This window comes from Balaenoptera physalus (assembly GCF_965194825.1).
Source record: "Balaenoptera physalus genome assembly, chromosome: X".
NCBI classification, from domain to species: domain Eukaryota; kingdom Metazoa; phylum Chordata; class Mammalia; order Artiodactyla; family Balaenopteridae; genus Balaenoptera; species Balaenoptera physalus.
In genome coordinates this window covers 108,082,539-108,104,904 of record NC_138903.1, presented here as the reverse complement: position 1 = coordinate 108,104,904, position 22,366 = coordinate 108,082,539, and the positions used below count along the sequence as shown (strand labels likewise).

The window sequence follows — 22,366 nt, the reverse complement described above, 5'->3', positions numbered from 1 at the left end:
AATAATTGTAAAATGGGAATAATGCTGATGAGGAACCCCTTCTATTTTAGTAAGAAGTCTGATGAAAAGTAGTTTTTCCAATAAAATGGTACTTTTTATTTTTATTTATTTATTTTTTTAACATGTTTATTGGAGTATAACTGCTTTACAATGGTATGTTAGTTTCTGCTTTATAATAAAGTGAATCAGCTATACATATATATACATCCCCATATCTCCTCCTTCCTGCATCTCCCTCCCACCCTCCCTATCCCACTCCTCTAGGTGGTCACAAAGCACCGAGCTGATCTTCCGGTGCTATGCAGCTGCTTCCCACTAGCTATCTATTTTACATTTGGTAGTGTATATATGTCCATGCCACTCTCTCACTTTGTCACAGCTTACCCTTCCCCCTCCCTCTATCCTCAAGTCCATTCTCTAGTAGGTCTGTGTCTTTATTCCCGTCTTGCCACTAGGTTCTTCATGACCTTTTTTTTTTTTTCCTTAGATTCCATATATATGTGTTAGCATACTGTATTTGTTTTTCTCTTTCTGACTTACTTCACTCTGTATGACAGACTCTAACTCCATCCACCTCACTACAAATACCTCCATTTCGTTTCTTTTTATGGCTGAGTAATATTCCATTGTATATATGTGCCACATCTTCTTTATCCATTCATCTGTCGATGGACACTTAGGTTGCTTCCATGTCCTGGCTATTGTAAACAGAGCTGCAATGAACATTATGGTACATGACTCTTTTTGAATTATGGTTTTCTCAGGGTATATGCCCAGTACTGGGATTCCTGGGTCGTATGGTAGTTCTATTTTCACTTTTTTAAGGAACCTCCAGACTGTTCTCCATAGTGGCTGTATCAATTTACATTCCCACCAACAGTGCAAGAGGGTTCCGTTTTCTTCACACCCTCTCCAGCATTTATTGTTTGTAGATTTTTTGATGATGGCCATTCTGATTGGGGTGAGGTGATACCTCACTGTAGTTTTGATTTGCATTTCTCTAATGATTAATGATGTTGAGCATTCTTTCATGTGTTTGTTGGCAATCTGTATATCTTCTTTGGAGAAATGTCTATTTAGGTCTTCTGCCCATTTTTGGATTGGGTTGTTTATTTTTTTAACATTGAGCTGCATGAGCTGCTTGTAAATTTTGGAGATTATTCCTTTGCCAGTTGCTTCATTTGCAAATATTTTCTCCCATTCTGAGGGTTGTCTTTTGGTCTTGTTTATGGTTTCCTTTGCTGTGCAAAAGCTTTTAAGTTTCATTAGGTGCCATTTGTTTATTTTTGTTTTTATTTCCATTTCTCTAGGAGGTGGGTCAAAAAGGATCTTGCTGTGATTTATGTCGTAGCGTGTTCTGCCTATGTTTTGTAATAAGCTTTTATGGAGATGAAAGGAGAGATCTTGTTGCTAAAGGGCAAGAGTTGGCTGGCTCTTGGTCCTAATTCTCCCTCTGGCCTATTTGCGTACATTTTGCTTGTTTGTAATCTCTAATCAGATTCTATGGCTTGAATGCTGCCCTGGTGCCCAGCATTTAGATGCAGCAAGTCACAGTTCTCAAGGTTGAGATAATCAAGGCTGGATTCTCCCTAATCCCTCTGAAAAAACACTAATGCAACAGAGCTAACCAACAGTTATCAAGGACACAGAAGGGAAAAGGAGAAAACAGGTGAATGGTAGAGAAGGGGATATAAGGAAAACTGTCTGACTAAAAGGCAGGAGTTGGTTGACTCTTGATTGTCCTTCTACTTCTGATACTTTTTCTTCAAAAAGAATTATCTTTTTGTATCAAATATTGGTAAATTCCATGGTTCAAGTGGCACTGACAGTCTACAAGATTGTAAAATTTAAAGCTTGATTCTTTCTACAGCCTCTTCAGAGACACTAATGCGGCAGAGCTGACATCCAACAGGTAGGAGGGGAAAGGAGGAAAGAGAGAGAGAGAAGGACGATGAGAATTCAGAGAAACGTTCTGCTTAAGGGCAGGTTTGGTTGGATTCTAGTCTTCCTTCTCCTATCCCACCACTTTAAGGCATTACACCATCCCATAATAATCTTTGATGGATTTTTATTGTTATGACATCTATAACCCTAAAAGCAGGCCAAAGACCCCCCCAAACTTATGTAAAGACACTAACACAACACAGGTGATGATACAACAGCCAGAAAGGAAAATGGAGTAAATGAAAGAGCAGGGGGTCAGTGGTAGGAAGATGGAAGTTAGGAGAGAAGTATGGGCTAAGGTGCAGGAGCTGGCCAGCTCCTGCACCTCCTCCTCCTCCTATCCCATTATTATTATTATTTTTAAAACCAATAGTACTAAATTTATTAAAAACAAATTTTTGGGGGGCCATCCCATGCAGCGTTGTGGGATCTTAGTTCCCTGACCAGGGATTGAACCCAGGTCCTTGGCAGTGGAAGCCCGGAGTCCTAACCACTGCACCATCAGGGAATTCCCAGTACTAAATTTATTTTTAAAAATCAAAATGGAGGGACTTCCCTGGCGGCCAGTGGTTAAGACTTCGTGCTTCCACTGCAGGGGTCTCGGGTTCAATCCCTGGTCGGGGAACTAAGATTCCACATGCCGCACTGCGTGGCCAAAAGATAAAAAAAAAAAAAAAATCAAAATGGAGATTTAACATACCTTCCTCAATTATTGACAAAGCAAATAGAAAACAAAGACACAGAAATGGGAAGATTATAATAATACATTTTGATTTAACAGATTATCCCATAATTTTAAAGCATTTCATCCATTCATAGCCTCTGGTTAGATCTCCTCCTTAGGCTGGTGAACCACAGTCTTCAAGGTGGTAAAATTGAGGCTGAGTCTCTTAAAACCTCTCAAAAGACATTAACACAAAAGAGATGATCACCAAACATATGGATGGTATAAGGGGAGAATAAAAGGGGAGAGGTCAGTGGAGAAAGATGGAGGTAAGGAGAGAGGAGATGGTTAAGAAGGGAGATTTTGCTGGTTCCTGGTCCACCTCCTATATCTATCCCATTGTTTTTTATTTCTAGAAGAAGTTGCTAGAGTCTATGATCATGTACAACCATAATTGGGAAAGTTGTAAATTGGGGCCTAAGTCTACCCATAGCTTCATTGAAATAACCAACACAACAAAGCTGACCAGCAAACACACAACAGGTAGGCAGGAAAAAAGCAAGGGGAGAGAGTGGTAGGAACAGACAGTGTAAAAGATGGATTCTGGCTAAAAAGTAAGAGGTGCCAGGGTCCTGGTCCTCCTTCTCTGATATCTAAATTTAAGACACTGCACTTTTCTAGAATATGTTGCTAGATTTTAGTTGTTGCGCTGGTCACACCCCCTCATGTATCCCTGAAACCCATGTAAAGACACTGAAGCAGAACAAGAAAACAAACCATGCAGAGTGTATAGAAAAGGAAATAAAATGATGGCGGCAGGGAGTATTCTGGTAGGATGATGGAAGTTAGGAGAAATGTCTTGATTCAGGGGAGAAGTTGGCTGGCTCCTGGTTCACTTTCTCTACCTGTGTGATTATTTTAAGACATCCCACTTGTCCATACCTCTTGCCAGAATTCACTGCTTGAGTTGGCTACATAGAGACCCTGAGGTGGGAAGATGTCTGTCTAAAAACTCTGAGCAGGAACTAATGCAACAGAAATGACCTTCAGGGCTTCCCTGGTGGCGCAGTGGTTGAGAATCTGCCTGCCAATGCAGGGGACACGGGTTCGAGCCCTGGTCTGGGAAGATCCCACATGCCGCGGAGCAACTAGGTCCGTGAGCCACAACTACTGAGCCTGCGCGTCTGGAGCCTGTGCTCTGCAACAAGAGAGGCCACGATAGCGAGAGGCCCGCGCACCGCGATGAAGAGTGGCCCCCGCTTGCCGCAACTAGAGAAAGCCCTTGCACAGAAACGAAGACCCAACACAGCCAAAAATAAAAATTAATTAATTAATTATTTTAAAAAATTAAATATGAATTAAAAAAAAAGAAATGACCTTCAACCATCTGGATGATAAAGGGGAAAATAGAAGATGAAAGATAGTTATAGAAATTTGAAGTTGGGATACAAGTTCTAGCTACGGAGCAGGAGTTGGCTGGCTCTTGGTCCATGGTCACCTCTTATCTCATTATTTTAAGGCATTGCATTTGTTCACAACTCTTGCTAGTCTTCTCTTTATGACTTGGTCACAGAAGGGCCTCAAGTTGAGAACACTGGCACTGAGTCTCTCCAAAATCTCTGTAAGACACTAGCACAACAAGAATGAACGCTAAACATGTGGGTGATAAAGGGGAAAATAAAGGGAGGAAGGTCGGTGAACAGAAGTAGTGCAGGGACCAGACAGTAATACATGTGACTACAGATGGATTTTTTAAATTATTATCACAAAATCCTTGTCTTTAGAAAAAGTATAAGTTTGACTACCAATCTAAATATGTGATAAGTTTACAAGTTTTTACTTTTTAACTCATGCCCTTGGCTCAGAACAAAAGTAATATTTAAAGTTCTTTAAGTCTTTTTGGTTTGTTCTCATTTTTGTTGCAGGGTTTAAGTGCCTGATGCAAGCACTTCTTCCAATAGTAACTGCTTAAAAAAGGACAGAAAACCCATATCCTTTTATTTAATACATAAATTTAAACATGTCTGACTTCAAAGGAAATTTCTGTATCATGAATTCTGTTTCCTCACTGAGCTTCATCTACTATTAAAAATTATATACTTTAAAATAATATAGTTTGACCGAAGACAAAATGCATTCCAGTAGATTTCTTTGATATTTTTGTGGGAAAGGATGGCTCATTTTGTTTCAGCAGGTTTTGCTGTTTTATAGCAACTGCTCTATTGCTTCACTGAATCATAGCAGTTCATTTGTTGCTTAAAAATCGGTTTCTTCTTCTGGCATCTCCCATCTAACCAAAGATATTAGAATTTCTTCATTTTCTTTTTCTTTGCCTTTTTCCATTTAAAATTTTGAGTGTGTGTGTATGTTGGGGAGGCAGTAGATTGTCATGATTCTCACATAGCCCTGAGAATCTACTTTTTCAACATAAATGTTACTCAGTTATGATAAATAACATTTATGATACATAAAATACCTCAGCCAATGAATTTGTTACATTTTAAGGCTTAGAGTCTATAAAACAAATTAATTTCTTGTTTTCTTTTGGAATTTTCAACTCGAATTCACTTTGAATGAGTTTCCAATTAGAACCTCTCTTATACTCTAGAACCCCCTTTTCTAATTGTCTACCAACTAAATTGACTTCCTTATTCCATGTGTGTCTTAAAAAGAATGTGCCCCAAAGCAAAGTTGTTATATTCCCTTAAAATCTCTTCCTCTTCCTGTATCCCTTCTTTCAATTAATGGCACTTTAAGCCTATTGGGTCACTGGGTATGGGGCCCAAGCACCTGTCTTTTTTTTTTTTTTTTTTAAATAAATTCAACAAGTGACTTTGAAGCACAAGTGGGTTTGAGGACCACCAGCCTAGTTTTTCGTCCTGGCTTCCTAGCTGGTGATCCAACTTCCAGTTCTTTACCTTTCCAGTTTATTCTTTGCATAATAAATTTATCTTCCTAAAATATCTGTTAGAGCATAATACTCCTTTCCTCAAATCACTGCAATGATTCCCTACTTTCTACAGACATACTGACAGCTGAATATCTTGACTTGACCTTCAAGGATTTCCATTATCTGTTATCTTTTGTTCTCTTGGCCTTATCCACACCTTTTCCCTCAAGAGACCTCATGCTCTAGCCACATCGCTCCCCTTTAAACCTTGGTACCTTTGTTCTGTTTCCTTTGTCTAGAAAGGGCTGTCACTTCATCACTTATAGCTCTGGGTGTCTACTGAAATTTCATTCTTCAAGAGCCATTTCAATTAGTAAAATAATGACTAAGAAACATCTATATTAAATTTGTCTCTATATTCTCTACCAGATAGTAATAAGGCCAATTGTGTCCCCTTTTGCCAATTATTACATAGGCTCTTGCACATTGTTGACTGCTTATGGGCTCTTGTCCTCCTTCATTGTCGCATGCCTTCCCATGCTTTCCACGTAATACGTTTATGTGTAAACTCCACAATATTATTGCTTAGTGGCTCTGAGGTTCCAAATCCCCTGCTGTAGTGAGTGGAATTTCTGTTGAGCCCATTTTATTATTTCTTAGGGATTTTAATAACTAGAAGTGATGATCAGATACTCAATGATTTTTGTGTGTTTAGATTAGATATCAAATTCTAGTGCTCCTTGCATTTCACCAATTTGGTTTGCTTGAAATTGTGTTTTGTTTGTTTTGTTTTTTGCTCACTGCCATGGTGGTCTCCCTTCCTTTGGCTGGTCCAGTAAACTGTATGCAGAGGGAGAGATTAAAGGAGATGAGAGAAGGCAGAGAAAGGTTGGAGGCAATCCTAGTGCTCACAGATAGGGCGAGTTGAAACTCTACTTCCTCACTTTCTATGTTCTAAGTATCTGTACACTTGACTATTTGCCTCTGTGCAACAATGGCAACATTTGTTGGAAATATGGATATAATCTCAGAAGTTATTCCTTTGAGAAGGAAACTACTCATTTAGATTTGTAAGCTCTGCTATATTTCATCAATTGCATTGCTTCTCAGTCACATCACATCTGTTTGAGCCAGTGACTGTTGCCCACATCTGAACCCAACAGTATAAAACCAACCATGACCTCTGTGCCTAATGCAAGGCCTTGTAAACTACTTTTGATTAAGTCTCCAAGGCCATCTTTTACACAGACACTAGTTACACAACTGGCACCCAAAGACAGATTGTCCTTGATTTGAGAATAGCCAGACAACTCAGCCTTCCAAAGATCCAGATGACTTTGGTATCATCCTGTCTCCCTTGATTCATACATATAGTACTGCAATTCAGTTTCCTTCTGGTGAGATAATTGAGATTTGGAAATAGATATAGTCAAGGCTTACTTTTAGGGCACTTATTTTTAAGATATCATGTGGCGATTTCCTTCATATAATATTATTGTTAGGGTACATTTTGTACAGAGAGGAAAACAGAGACAAGATAAGTTGGGTGACTTTCATTGAGTTGATGGCAGATTACGGGTGAGAAATGAGAAAGGTGGCTTGCCTAGATGGAAGGTAAAAGCAGTAGAATGAGGGGTGGAAGGCTGCCAAGGAGGAGTATCTGTCTCAATTTGGATGAAGGCTGGCTTTGCCTTTCGTGCCATCTGAATTGTTCATCTGGGTGATGCTTTGATGGGGAAATGCACGGTAATTGTGGTGACTCAAGTTATCAGATTGCTAATGAGAGACACAAGTCTTTTTCTAGAAGCAGATCCATCCTCCTGGGAGGATGTAATGCACAGAGTTAAAGATTACACCATATAAATTAGCACTTGATTACAGGTTGCTTGTATTGTTCACTCACTGTTTTATTCTCTAATCCAATTAACAAACATACTTTGAAACCTTCTAAGTCTTGGTACAATGGCGAGCCATATCCAACTTGGTGCCTAACCTCACAACACTTTAGTCCAGTGGGAGTTATCTGTATGAATATACAAATAATTACAAGTTGACATAAATGCTATTAGTGGGAAAAATGGGCACTGATCTCTTTTTTATTAACAGTTATATTGAGGTATAATTTAAATACCATAAGATCCATCCATTTGACACTGATTTTTTTTTTAAAGCAGAAATCAGGTCATGTCTCTCCCCTGCTTGAAATTCTTCAGTGGCTTTCTGATGCTGTTGAAAAGAGCTAAAACTTAGCCAGGCAGTAGGCCTTAGATAATCCAGATCTTGTCGCTCACTCTGCTGTAGCCAAAATTGCCTTCTAACAGTTCAGAGAGGTATCAAACTCTTTTCTGCCTCAGGACCTTGGCACATGTTGTTCCCTATGCATTACATGAACTTTCCCTGATTCTTCATATAATTGGACCTTTCTCACCATTCAGATCATTGTTTCAAAGTCACCTTCTCTGAAAGCCCTTCTCTGGCCATACTATGCAGAGTTTTGACTCCCCACCCTCTGCCTTCTCTTCATTCCCAGCACAGGTCCCAGCACCTGTTCTACCTCCATGCCAGTGATCCTAAGTTGTGCCAGTTTGGTCTGTTCAATATGTTTATACAGTTCTTAAAGAGACCACCTTCTGTCTTCCTTGTAGTAGAGTGAACAAGGTATTGGGCATATACGTGGTATATAGAAAAACGAACTCGTTATAAAAATCTTTAGAGTAGTGCTACCCGAAGTATGTGTGGACTGGTGCTGGTCTGCTGTTTGTTACCAGTCAGAGATGATAGAAGGAGAGAAACTGAATATAAGCCTTCAGTTTATAAGCAAGTTGACAGAGTAATATGGCTGTTGAATCTAATACTAAAAAAACTTGGGCTTGTATTTTATATGTCTTGTTTTGTTTATTTCATGTTTTTTTAGTAATTTATTGTTGTTGTGCTTTTATTGTGTGAATATTTGGGGGAAAATCTGGCCCTTCTTCACAGATAATTTGAGAAGCACTGTTTTAGCAGATATGACGTGGGAGGGGCCCGGGGGAGAAAACAGAATTTTTTCAACGCATCTTGCTAGAACATTGAGTAGGAAGTGATCTTTCCTTGTTAATTTCAGGCAGGGGGAGGCAGGGATGGTTGACTATAATGGAGGCGTTTTTGGAGAGGGGGAATGAGAGTCTCAAAGTTGGCTACTTTAAGCTGACAATTGCCTGTGCCTTTCTAAATGCACGGTAGGACGTTGGACCCCTGCCCAGTCCCCACTCCTCATTCCCTTGATACTCTGCTGTATCCTATCTTCATTTGGAGAAGAAAGTGAATCCTGAGCCACCAGAGAAGCTGTGTACCCAGGGGAGGTGACTGGGCTCCTGGCATTGGGGACCAGGGGGGATTTTTCCCTTCAAGCTCACCTCCTTTGCCGGTAAGGCCGGGCTCCAGCCCAGTGAGCTCTGTGTTTACATGCCATCTGCTGAGGTGTCAGTGATCACAACATGACTTTGAGCATTTGAATTTTTTATTTAGAACATTAAAAATGGAAGTACAAAGGAAGGGAAAGAGTAGAGAACAGAACAAGAAGACCTGGGAGGGGAAGGGAGCAGAAGGGAACAGTTGTTATTGGCAAGCAAAACAGCATGACTCAGTCTCATTCAAACTTGTTTTCTCTTTAAACAAAGTGGGCCCCTCTCTGTTTCAGGTACATCCCTAGATCTGGGAAGCTGCAGCGTTCACTTCTCCAAGCTCCGGTTACTCCTGGATGCTTCCTTGGAGTTCTATTTTTTGACTAATGCTTTTGTTTTAGTAAAATTTTAGAAAAATTAGATATAATCTAGTACTCCCCATCATTATTTTCTGGCATACTAATCATATGAATGGGGCAGATGGCGAGGGAAAGAAAGAAGAGAGAGCAAGAGAAAGAAGGGGGATGAGAGAGCAGGGGAGAGGAATGTGTGTGTGTGTGAGGGAGAGAGAGAGAGGATGAATATGAATGTAGCAGGGGAGAAGACAGTGATGGAGATGGAACTGGTGCCTGCTAAGATACATTTCATATTGGCCCATTGGACGCGTTTCAAACCCAGATTCACAAAGCTGTCCTTGTTTTTTTAAGCCTTTTTCTCTCTGATTACTTCACCCTCATAAATTTATAGTTTATACGTCATTCATATACATTTATGTCTTTGCAAATGTTCTTATGTGACCTTTGTGGGGCTGACCTTCTGTCTCACTGAGATGCTTGAGTGGGTAAAATGAGAGGAGCGAGATGCTCTTGGTAAAGTGTCTGACCAACCTGGGCTGGAAACCTAGCTTGGCAATGGATTAGCTGTGAGACTTCAGACAAGTCATGTATCTTTTCTGAGCCTGTTTCCTGATCTCTAAAAAGCTTGGGGAAATGGGTGGGTAAGAAGTCTCTCCTCATTGGAGACATTAAAGGAAAAGCCTAAAGAAAACAGCTGGCACAGCAGGAAGGAGTCTCAGATAGTCAGCTCTCTTCCCCCTTTCTCCCCTGGCACAATGGCTAACTTGATCACCTGTCCTACGGCCCTCTCCCGCTGGCAGCTGACATTACCTAACTTCCACTTGTAGGGTCCACAACTGTCTCCAACCCTGGGACCAGTCTCAGCCTAGGCAAGGAAACCGTCGGGTCTTCTAAGGCAGAGGTTAACTGGCGCAGCACTGAATGAGCCCTACCGTGGCTTACAGTTTCCCCTGGGCGCCTCAAATGCTTGGAGATTTTTGCTTTATTTGGGGGGCTGGGTACTGAACATCTGTTGTTGGATCATCTCAACCCAGATCCAGTTTGTTCTGTGTCAACTATTAAATGGCTTTGACTGATCCTTTAGAGCTGCAGCTCTGTTTAGAATGTAGCTAAGGGCACTCAACCCTTTGCTTGGCTTTTGCCCCCCTGGACTGATTTGAAGTCTGCTCTGTGACAATATCCCAAGGCTAACAGGGCTCTGGCTGTGCTCGCCCACTTACGTCCTCCATATTCACCCAGCTGCTGTGCCTACACTCTCACTCCTGGCCTTCCCTGGTCCAAACAGACCCTCCACGAGGGAAGAAATGTAGAGCTGGAAGTCACCTTGGAGTGTTTTTCAAATTTTAGCCTCTAATATACCACCTTTACAGGGTTTTTTTGCCGCATGGGTGGATGATCTGAACTAGTCTTTACCTCATATATTTTCTTTACATCGACTAAGTTTTTTAATCTAAATATCTAATTTAGCTTCATAGAATTGACGGGAGAGTTATCTTTTTCGAATACACATTTAATATAAATTCAAAACTAATCAGTCTAAGAAGTTTTGCTATATACTACCTAAAATCATCTCATGTACAAACAGCACACTTTGGGAAACCTTGATCTGGTCTATCTCTTCATTTTACAGATTAAGAAACAGGTTCAGGGAGGTTTGGTTTGTCACAGGCTAGTCAGGTCAATTCTTGGGATTCGAACCTATCTCTTAGCTCCTGGTCTAGTGCTTTTTTTCTTCATTATGCCTAGGGTTAGTCTAGGGTTCTGCACACTATTATTGACATATATGAAACAATTAAATCACAATACACAACATGCCTGGGAATGCAGTGGAAATGATCCTGATCTAGGACCCTACCATGAAAGAAAGAGCGGTTGCTTGACTGACAAATTGTACACCTGCTGGTTACCTCTGGTACTAAAGTAGAGACACATTACCACCTTAGAGAGAGTTCTGGAAGAGGAAATAACAGTCAATTGTGGAACAACCCCTAAAAAGAAATGACACCACCGACTGATACAGAATTTGTTAAGAGACTTACTTACTCTTTCATTATTGGCATGTCCACTTCCGGCCTGACCAGATCACATCTCTGGCCTGTGCTCCTGATGAAATCTTTTGTTTCTTCCAGGGATTTCAACAAGTTAGAACTTTCTACAGCTTGTTGTCCATTCTGAAATGTACACCTTGACCTATGAAAGGTCCTTGTTGAAGCATTTACAGAGTATCCAGGTCTTGTCACTTTAGGATTGCTACCAGGGAAGGTCCATGTAAAAGCACATAGAAGTCATTGCCAGATAGATGGGACTTAGTAGCAAAGGGGACACTTGGGGCTCTGGTGCAGGTGGTTCCAGAAAGCTTAGGTAGGCAGTGTGAGTGTTTTTCATTTTGCATCTGTAGAAGAAGGCAGTGGTTCTGTGCTGTTGTTACACCAAGATTCAGATGAGAACTTCTTCCCTTGTGTATGTGTCCTCAACTTTCATCCAGCTGGCTCATCTTGAAAGGAAACATCTTCTTAGCTCCACTTACCCGTTTTTGATCATCTAAATGACTTCTAAATAGTTTTGGTTTGCTGTGTGTATATATGTATATGTGTCTTTGGGGTATTTTTAGCTGCTTAAAAATATCTGCTCACCACGGAAGGGATAATGTGGCTCATTATTTTATCAGAGGTTAGTAACGGTTCCTATCCGTATTGCCCATATGCAATTTGATATAGAGAACAGGGACTTATGGAGACACATGGCTGTGTTCAAATGGAAAGAAGGTCACTAGAGGAAGAGAAGGGGTGGCAGCTCAAAGCATGGGAAATGAATTCATGTTTTCATTATCCAGACTGACATGACACTATATATTACATTCTTTCTGAGGGAACAGACTTTGCTTATTCTTGTAGTAGGCATCTTTCCAAGGTTTCATAATTCTGAGTTCTGTGTTAGGCATCCAGTTTACCATTCTTTTCCCCAACCTTGTCCTAGTGATTTTCTCTTGCAGTTCTGTCACTCTACACGCTTTCACTTCTGTCAGCTCTGGGTCTCAAAATTGAAACCAAAGTTCTAAAGGATTGTCAGTAGGATTAGAGAGGCCCAGTTAGAAATCCAGAATGGGAAAGGTCTTTATAGATCATCTGGTCACCTTACGCCAACTGAGACAACCATTGATGTGCACGGCTCAGGCTTAGATCTTTTAACATAGAACCTGCCTCCAGGACGTGAGTTAGCCGACAGTCTCCAGCTTCAGGTGCCTTCAGGATTTGCCCCAGCTCGCAAGCGGGAGGTGGGTGCTTCCCAGGCAGCCGCCAGCTAACGGCTGAGCAAGGTCGGGGTACAGTGGCTCGCCATTTTGGGGCAGGATGGGCCCCCTCCACGTGGAGTTGTTGCACTGGAGCTCCCAGCTGTGCTATCCCATGGTCTGAAGATCTTTTTTTTTAACTTTTAATTTTATATTGGAGCATAGTTGATTAACAACGTTGTGTTAGTTTCAGGTGTACCTCAAAGCGATTCAGTTATATACATACACGTATCTACTCTTTTTCAGATTCTTTTCCCATTTAGGTTGTTACATAAATATTGAGCAGAGTTCCCTATGCTATACAGTAGGTCCTTGTTGGTTATCCATTTTAAATATAGCAGTGTGCACATGTCAATCCCAAACTCCCTAACTATCCCTCAAACTTCCTTCCTTTTCCCCTCCTTCGCTGATATCAGACCTGTATTGTGGTCTGAAGGGCTCCCTTTCTATTTGTGTCCCTCTCCCTTTTATTTTTCACAGGAATTACTCCCAATAAATGTCTTGCACTTCTATTTATATCTCAGCATCTTCTTCTAAAGGATCCAACCAATCCATCAATGAACTCCCCACTCCCATCTGAGGTTTACAGTATGGAAACTGAGGTCCTCAAAGGTGAGGTGACTTATCCAACATCCCATAGCTAGTGAGTAGCAAAGTCAGTAGCACAACCCAAAGTCTCTGACCCCTAGTTCAATGCTCTTTCCCAAACTTCAGTCATCCAGGTACCACCACAACTGCATATACCCAAAACAGATTTTGCTGTATCTGTTTATAGCAACATGCTATTGTTTACTTGACACATTTGACATAAACAATTATTTCATTTGTTGTTAAACCTCTAGCCCTATATGAAGTAATAACATCCATAAAATTTGGGTTTTGATGTACTAGTTTTATGTTTTTCTAATACATAGTAAATAAATACATTTGCCATTGTAATAAAAAAAAGTTCGTGTGTGCACTACCTAAAGTTGTCTCATGTACCATCAGTGCTGAGTGAACCCTAGGCAGAGGAGAAGAGAAAGGGAGAGGGAAGAAGGAAGGAAGAGAGGAAGGAAGGAAGGAGAGCAAAATGTTTATGGGTGAGAAAGAAATGGTAAAAATCCATCAAGAACTGCCTCAGATACCTTGCTATAACCTCCATGTTTCCTGCCAAAGCCTGGTCTAACCCCCAGCGAGTCAACAAACATCATTTACCTGTCAGTTGTCTAAAAACAAATTGGATGTACTCAGATGTAAATTAAGAATCAAGATTTCTCCTCCTAAAAGAGTCGATTCATTTATCCCTACAACGGACTGAAGCACTCCACTTTGAGCAATTTATTGGAGAAGATGCACACAACATTTCAAAGCAGTAGCTCTAATCTTCATCTTATAAAGTGTCTGAGTGCACACACTTCTTAAGGAGGTTTAAGTAACATTTCCTTTCTCATTTAAAAATATTCATTATTAAAGCAAAATAAGACTTTTTTCTTTGATTTAAGAAATCTAAGAATATAATTACGATAATCTTTCACCTTTGTTGCTATTCTTTTGGTTTAAGAGCTCTATAATGATTATGATTCTCTTGTGCTAATGAAATAAAATTGGGGCTAGAACTCATGTTACGTAATAATTTAATAGATTCTTAGTATCATAGTGATAATTTACCATTCCTCTTTCATTACAGGGAGACAGTATTATTCAGAACCTCTGCCAAACATATATTACAGATTTAGAAGCCACTTTGTTAATTCCTAAGCCAATTGTCCTTTTAGAGAAAGAAGACCTATAAACCAACCTTAATAAAAAGTAACTTCTAGAATGTCACAAATTTTAAAGGCATGGGGAGTTTGAAGGTAAAGATTCAAGTTGTGTTTTGGTATGGGTAGAAAGGTGGCTATACACTTTGACAGGATTACTTAATGTTCTATGTTCAAACCTACTGCTCACATCTGGTTTGAAAAGATTTGGTAGTGGCCTGCTTCTAGAAAGACAAGTCCAATACTAATGTGCACATACACTTGGATTAATTGGGGAAAGAGTCAGTTTCTTGTGTCCCCTGTCCCTTGTTTTACATTTTAAACCTGATTAAAATGGTTGACATTTCAAACCCAAATTAAATCTAAGAATAGTCAGTGAAGAATCATATCAAATTATTAGTTTTTCAATGAGGAGAGGATATAAGCTTCACAGCTAAAACAGACACAGCATAATTGAAAACAAGGCTATTGCATTCAGGTTTTATTATTTACTGACTCATTTCTCCAAGTGTCTAGAGAACACATTAGGTTCTTCTTGTATTTCTTTCTGGGATAATTACAGGCGACACAAACTAAACAGAATATAATGCCCTGGAAACTTAAACTCTGCTTGTTCTTACCAGGTTAGCAAGCATGTAGTGGTAACCTCTTGAATGCTTCCCCAGGATCACAACCTGCAGAAATAAAGAATAAGAAATATCGCTTATTCAAGGACATTTTCAATTGCACAGTCATTGGGATGGCTAGAGCAAAGTACTTTTAAATAATCGACGAAGTGTTAGGTCATTTATATATAGTAAATCATAGTTAGTTGGGCCAGATTTCTTTTTGTTGCATTTTACTTTCAGGCATAGGATACAGGAAGAATTGCTAATATGAAAGTTAAAAATGTCAACAGCAAGGGAAAAAAGCTCTCTAAACTTCCAGGTCAGTGGCATCATTATCACTTAAAATAGATGGCAAAAGTGATGAAACTGATGATCCCTCACCCATGAACTGGATTTCTGTACTTAGCTGCTGAGCTGGAAAATGGGCTGAACTTCGCATACAAATTAGAAAATAGAATGTATGGTACATTTTTCTTTCTTTATCTGGAATGCTTAGGGAATAGAACACACAAGGAATGGGGTTAATGTGATTTTCAGGTTAATCGAGGTTGCTTTTGCTTATTGAAAACTTTTCTAGCAGAAGAAGTTGAGAAAAAAAAAAACTTTTCTAAAATGCTTGCCTTCCTTTTCTCACCTTAATATGAAAGACTTGTGAACATCTGTACATCTTTTGGTGCTGAATGTGCCTTAAGGTAGTGGGGGAAGGGATTTTTCCCCTAGGGGATATTTGGCAATGCCTGGAGACATCTTGATTGTCACATCTAGGAGGGGTGACTGGCTTCTAGTGAGTAGAGGCCAGAGACGCTGCTAAATATCCTATAATGCACAGGGCAGTCCCCACAACAAAGAATTATCCAGCCCAAAGCGTCAGTAGTGCCGAGACTGAGAAACCCTGCCTTGGGGTCATCACTCTTATCATAATTTTCATGAGTAGCTCTGTATTAATACTAAGCTTTACAGTTTACAAAGCGCATTTTTATTATCTCAAAATATGTAAGTGGATTGAATATTTTCCAACTAAATGTACTGGTTGGCAGTTGAAAGGTTTTCATAAAATACCTGACATAAGCTTATTTCCTTATAGTTAAGTACAGCAAAAATTCTGGTTAATTGAAGATTTTATAAAATGTCATTTTTCTGAGTACTGACTGTGCAGAGTAGTATGCAGGAGTGGGAGTGAGGAGGGGGATATGATCGAGGTTAAAGACACAACCAGAGGCAGAACCAGGTTTTGTGCAGGCCTGAAGCTAATGTCACTTTAAGAGCCCTCTTTAAGAAAAATAATACAAAATTATGAATACGGTATTTGGAATAAGGCCTCAGAAAGAACCTGTGCAAGTAAGGGGCCATTAAACTTCATCATATATTCCTCTATGGACACAGCTGTCAAGGGTCTAAAAACAGTTTGAGAAAACAATGTTGTACACATATCAAACCAGAACTATATATAAAAGGTCATAATGATAATATTAAAAACAATTGCCCTTAATTGAGTTCCTAGTATATGCCAGGCACTGCGCTAGGTGCTGTATTTAATCCCTAGAACATTTAAACAGATTAAGTATCATAAGTTTCATTTTACAGATGAGGTATCTCAACCAAAGAGAATTTAAGTAATTTACCCAAGGCCACACAGCTAAGAAATGCTAAAGCTGGAATTAGAACCTAGGTCTGTGTACCTCTAGAACCCACGCTCTTGGCAGTACATTACATGGTTTCTTAATATGTGCTAAATGTCAAATATCAAGAATTACTCTAGGTTCTTGGAGAAGAGGAAGAAGAGACGTCTAAGGCCTGCTGGGATGGATAGGGAAGGCTCCCTGGAGGAGATGAGGTTTAAGCTGGCCCAGAGGTGTGGAACCACATATTTAAATATCATGCTTATTTCAATTCATTTTAAGTACTGCGAGAGAGAGAGAGAGAGAGAGAGAGAGAGAGAGAGAGAGCGAGAGAGAGAGAGTGAGAGAGAGAGAGCTATTTTTGATTAATTTAAAATATGAGCCACGTATCTGACTGATTATTTACGGAGGAAATGAAAGGTTAATGAATGTCTTGAGGAGGTGATTTCTCACACCACTGTGACACAAAATGAGCTGTTAGGTATCTGCTGGGATGTATTCTTCAGTGTCCGCTTGTGAGAAACATCCTTCCTGGTGACATTTGTTAACTTTGATGGCAAGTTGGGACCATACATTTGTTGAATTTTTAATTCCCTGAGAACCTTCAACATAATAAAATCAGAGGGTTTTTGAGTTCTGTTAGAAAAATGAGCAAGGTTCCTAAGGACATCTGGCAGAGCTTGGAGAGAAATAAAGAAGCAAGCCCAAAGGAAACAGAGTAAGTCTGTCTCACCAGAGGCAGGGTTTAGTGTTCTTCTGAGCATAAGAAAGGCAACAGGGAGCCACAGAAAACATAAGTGTTGTTAGACGAGCCCCGAAAGAGAACCCAGGAGCCCAACCTTGTCACGTACTCAGTTCGATTGTGGGCAAATCACTCAACTTTCTCCAGCCTCCACTTCCTTACCTGTAATCTGGGACCATGAGCCTGGCCTTTCCTATCTCAGCACTGTTGTCAGAATCAAACTGAATAACATCTACAAAAGTGTTTGGGATGTGCATTATGTAATTATGTGGGGTTAAATAACTGTGGAGAGAGGTCATTCACTTAGATAGTGTTTTTCAGGTTCAGAAAAACTTGAAGCTATTAGAATATCCGCTTTAATCCATGCCCAGATGGTCTGTGCAAAACAAACTCACTTATTTGAAGGTAGTTCTCTCACAGCACTACCCTTTCAAAATTTAGTTTAAACTGAAGAGATGGGAAAGTTATCTAAAGATAGGAACCTTTAGGTGTCACAAAGCTGTTGCGTTAAAAGCCGTAATTATTTCCTCATCCTTACCTTCAGTGCCTTCTTAACTCTTATTTAACATACAGTTCTTACCAATTTTGGTTTTCTAGTTCACAGTAAGTGAAAAGCTACAAATTAGAAGGGGTGTGTATGGAGGGGGGTGGTGATATTAGGAAGAGGTACATTAGCAGCTGAGGAAGTGACAAAGTGACTTAAAGGGGAAGGAGGAGTCCCCCCAAAAAAGCAGACAGCATTGCATCCTGAGTGCCTGAGTCATCAGGGTATGGCTTATTGCGTTCAGTAATTTCTGCTGAAAAACCTAGGGAAATTATAATACATCTGAGGGAAGGTTTCCATCAGAAATGCTCAAATTCCCGATACTTAAGAGAGTACGTTTCAATTATCTTGAAATGTTACTCACGTAGGGCAGCAATGATCCTACTGATGTGAGCTAAGTGAGGCCTCACTGCCAAAAGTGTCATGTTTTGCTCCTGATCTTTCCTTTCTTTGAATTTTTGGTGCAGGGCTTGTAGGAGTAGGGGTGGGATGGGAGGCTTGTGCGTAATACGGTGCACAAAGGAACTAGTTAATGGGAGCGGTTCTTGTTCAGTTAGTCTTAAATCTTTTTTCTTTCCATCTGTTACAGATGAACAAGGCATAAATTGTACCCTCAGTTCTTTAATGACTTTGGTAACCAAGAGAATATTCAACTTTGCTTTTACAGTAATTATAATCGCTCTTTCTGAACCAGTTTCAGAACTTCAAGTATAAAAGCCGTTTTACAGTCTACTGTGAAATTTAAGGAGGAAATATCAAGTTCCCGAATCCATGTTGTGTATTCACTGTGCCTTTGTAAGATTTTTTGGAGAAGATGGATAGCTTGAGACGATGGCAGATATGATAAATGCAATAAGGGAATATGTGTGAAATGTAGATAAAATTCATTGTTTTAAGGAGATTTATTTTTATGCCCACAAGTAGGACCTGAAAGAAATAATGCCACAATCCTCATTCACTGAAACTTAAACAGTAGTTTCATTCACTGAACCACGCAGGTGGCAGAGCATTAAATTATTTGTTAAAGAAGTCAGTGAATTATAGTCTACCCATTTGGGGGAGACCTCCCTTTATTGACTCCTCCATCCACTTCTCTGTGAAATTGGGGGCTGGGAATCACTGAGCAGTTAAAAATAATTCAGGAGATGTTCAGCTGGTTTTCTAGAGGCCCTTTCTCTTCCAATTTAATGCTTAATCTAGACATTTTCATAATTTTAGAAATCTGAAGTTAAATTGCTCCATAAGACTACTCGAGAGAGGCCCACAGACCCTTTGGGAGCAAAAGCATCTGTTTTTCTATGCTCATATTTAAAAAAAAATATGTGTGTGGAAAAGTGTCTATGTTTTTTCCCTTAGATCCATCTGGTATGCAGATTAGGTTATTTGCAGACCTAAGTATCTCCATGTTTGGATTTTCTACATCGGTGCCAAAAAAGGATCTATGTATAAAGATTGATCTTGCTTTGAGTACAGAACATGCCTTGCCGTTCACCTTAATCTGTTTCTCTTTGATTTAGGTACCTTGAGAACATGTGGAGGGCTGGGGAGAGAAATGAGGGAGGTTTTTGGTTTTAATTCACCAGAATTACCTGTTATATAGGTATTTTCTCTTTAAGAAAAAGCGATTAGACCACATTTTTTGGTGTGTGTTCAAAGAGAAGACATTTCTTCAGCGCCCCCCCCTTCCCTTTTCTACTTCCTCAGTTACAAAAAGATACTGCTGTCCTACAGCAACCTATCTGATTTCAGCTGTGTTGGGAGTTAAATGGTGGTAAGCTACAGAAATCAGCCTCAGAATATGCCAGACTTCCCAAAAGAAGTCTTCCATCAGATATGATAAAAGCCGTTCATTCTCTTGAATGAAAACCCCGAGCTACTAAATTGCTTTAGTCTTAGTAAACATATATCAGAAGTCCATTCCTTTAGAATTATTTTTCTAATAATCTCAATCTGCACACACACGCTCTCTAACCGAATGACAGTGCTTCATATTGCGGTCATCTGACTTGAATAAATGTGCTGGATTAGTGAGGCCGAGAAGAGCCAATCACCCAAAGTCAGCCCAGTGGTGGGGGTGGTACAGATGAAAGGCTGAGGCTTTTCATAAAGAAGGAAAATGGGAGTATAACCGAGAAATCTCATCACTGTGTATACTGTCTTCAGGGGAAGCTTATGCAGAGAGAAGGCAACTGAATAGAAAATAAAATCTATTTTATCAAATCTAAAATCATCAAATAAAATGCTAGGATGTGAAGACTAGAGGACAAGGATTTCACCAAAGAACATGTCTTTGGGAAGTTTCACTTCCCAGACTTCAATATTGCATTCACTAAGACGAATGGAATATGCGGAAGATGTAAACAGCGGGAGAGGCAAAGAGAACATACAAATAAGAGGCAGTAAATGGCCACAAGTAAGTTAAAGGAGCAACAGATTATTCCTGCTCGTAGGAATAAGGGACCATTTCAATGCATGTTGATCTTGGTGGGAACACCTCATTGTATTAGCCCTTAAACATCATTTCTCGAATTTCATTTCCTTACAAACTTCCTTAACAATTTGTGATCTATCCACATACCACAATACTATTATTTTCTTAATATTTATCTTTATAGCTACTCATTTACTTAAAGATAGCGGTGTCCAAAGCAATAATATCCATGAAACTACATACAAGAAAATAAATACAACTGTGTGAAAATAGAATCTATTCATCCAGATGTCACTGAAAATCCTCTGGTGTACCATCAGGAGTGGTGGGTAATATTGCCTGAACGCAGTCGTGTCTTTAGGGAAGAGAATAAAGATCATGTCTTCCTGTCCAGATAAAATACGGTTAATTTGCCTTATGGTTCAAATCTTAAGAGTATCCCCATCTACTTTCAAAGGTTCACGAGTCTTGTAAGGGAGCAAAATAATGGGCAGTTTGGGAGGTAGCAGATAATGCCTGGGACTGCATACAAATGACAGATGTGGAAAGTTACAAAGCCTTTCCTAAGGCAATTTCCATGTACTGCCCCACCTAGGAAGCCCAGCAGCTTTGATCAGCTAGAGTCCTTGGTCATAGGGCCAATAATAAATACTTAAAACATCTGGACCTTTCCATCAGCTGACTTCCTGTAATGTGATGCATTTCCAAACACTGTGTCTTTTCTTGGAGTATCTCATCTAGAAGACCTTTCACAGGACCCTATTTTTATTTGGAAATAACTCTAGATGATTTTTCCGGAAGGTGAGGTAGGGGTGATTTTAACTAGTATTCAACCTTGAATAATACAGCAAAAAGAACATTAGTTTCTCTTCAACATAGCCATATGTATGACTTTTGTAGTCTCTGCATTTTGCATTGGCTATCCCCCCAAATCAGCGATAATTTATTTTAAACAATACATTTTAAATAACAGTGTTCTTTATGCATACTTTTATGAAATTTACTGTCACCTATTTTATGTTCACACTTATAGCAACTTTTGTTTTAATATTTACAACTTTATTCTAAATATCAAGTTGTATCTTTTTTCTTTTCTCTGTAGATCTTACAAAATTGTTTGGGCCCAAAGCACTATAATCCTAAATTTCAAGATCTACTTGAAGGACTGAATGGGTGGTAAGTAGAAGGCTTGGCAATGCCACTAGACTCATTATTTGTATTTAAAAAAAAAAAAAAAGGAAAGGCAACATCTGACGTAAGGCTGAGTAGTCACTCCAACGTGTGTCTTTTCCAGCCACAACCACTAGGGGATGGGTGGGATAACGCGAGACTTCTTCATTGGCCCAGGAGTCACACTTTCCCATCTTTAGATATTTATCAGGATCAACAACTCTAGTATCTCACCTGAAATGACACCTTATAAAATTGAAACTTGTAAGAGTCTAAAACTCTTTATAGATGTGATCTGAATCACCCTTAAAGGTTAGAACAAATAGGCATTTATTAAAGGTGATGTACTAGAAAGAGCCGTGAACATTGAAGTCAGATGGTTCTGGATTCAAATCCTGCCATTTACTTACTAGCTCCGTTACTGTGTGCAAAACTGAACCATGGACGGTTGGGTAGAGTTTTAGCGACCCAGGTTCAGCCCAGGATGTTGAGGCCTTCAAGTCAGGAAGGGAGAGGAAGAAACATGGTGTGGGGATGTGTCGAATGAGATGTTCGCCTTAGAACTCCCTGATTTTGCCTCTGTGAATGCACTTTCTGTCTGTGCGATGCTTCCAACATTTGACACCCTAATCTGTGAAATTTTCTGATGGCTGAAGGAAGCAAGTGAATGTGTTTTTATTTTCAAGTAAAAGTAAATATCTCTCAGAAACCCAGTGTCTTTCTCGGGCCTTTGGTTTTCAGGATAGTTGCTTACTTGGCAGGTTTCTCTCTCTTCTGGGAGCCATGTCATTTAAGTTTATCTCAATTTGCAAATGGACGACAAATGATAGAGGCTTAGTTCCTGGGAGGTAAAACACGGAATTCTCCTAATTCACAAATGTTTGGTTTGGTCTTTCACTCTGGCTATTTGAATTTCCATTCTCTTCTTCATCTGATATCTCATCCACCTCTGTGATCACACTGACACGATAAACCATTGGTAGC

At 39.7% G+C, this 22,366-nt stretch overlaps 1 protein-coding gene across 4 annotated transcripts in view; it reads right to left on the bottom strand.

Moving 5' to 3' along the window:
- GRIA3 (glutamate ionotropic receptor AMPA type subunit 3) overlaps positions 1-22,366 on the bottom strand; it is a 293,527-nt gene that overhangs the window by 100,259 nt on the left and 170,902 nt on the right. For all 4 annotated transcript variants that reach the window (XM_082446816.1, XM_082446815.1, XM_082446817.1 and 1 more), the window contains exon 5: positions 14,889-14,942. In XM_082446816.1, the coding sequence (XP_082302942.1) occupies positions 14,889-14,942 (54 nt within the window). The remainder of the gene's footprint in view (positions 1-14,888; positions 14,943-22,366) is intronic.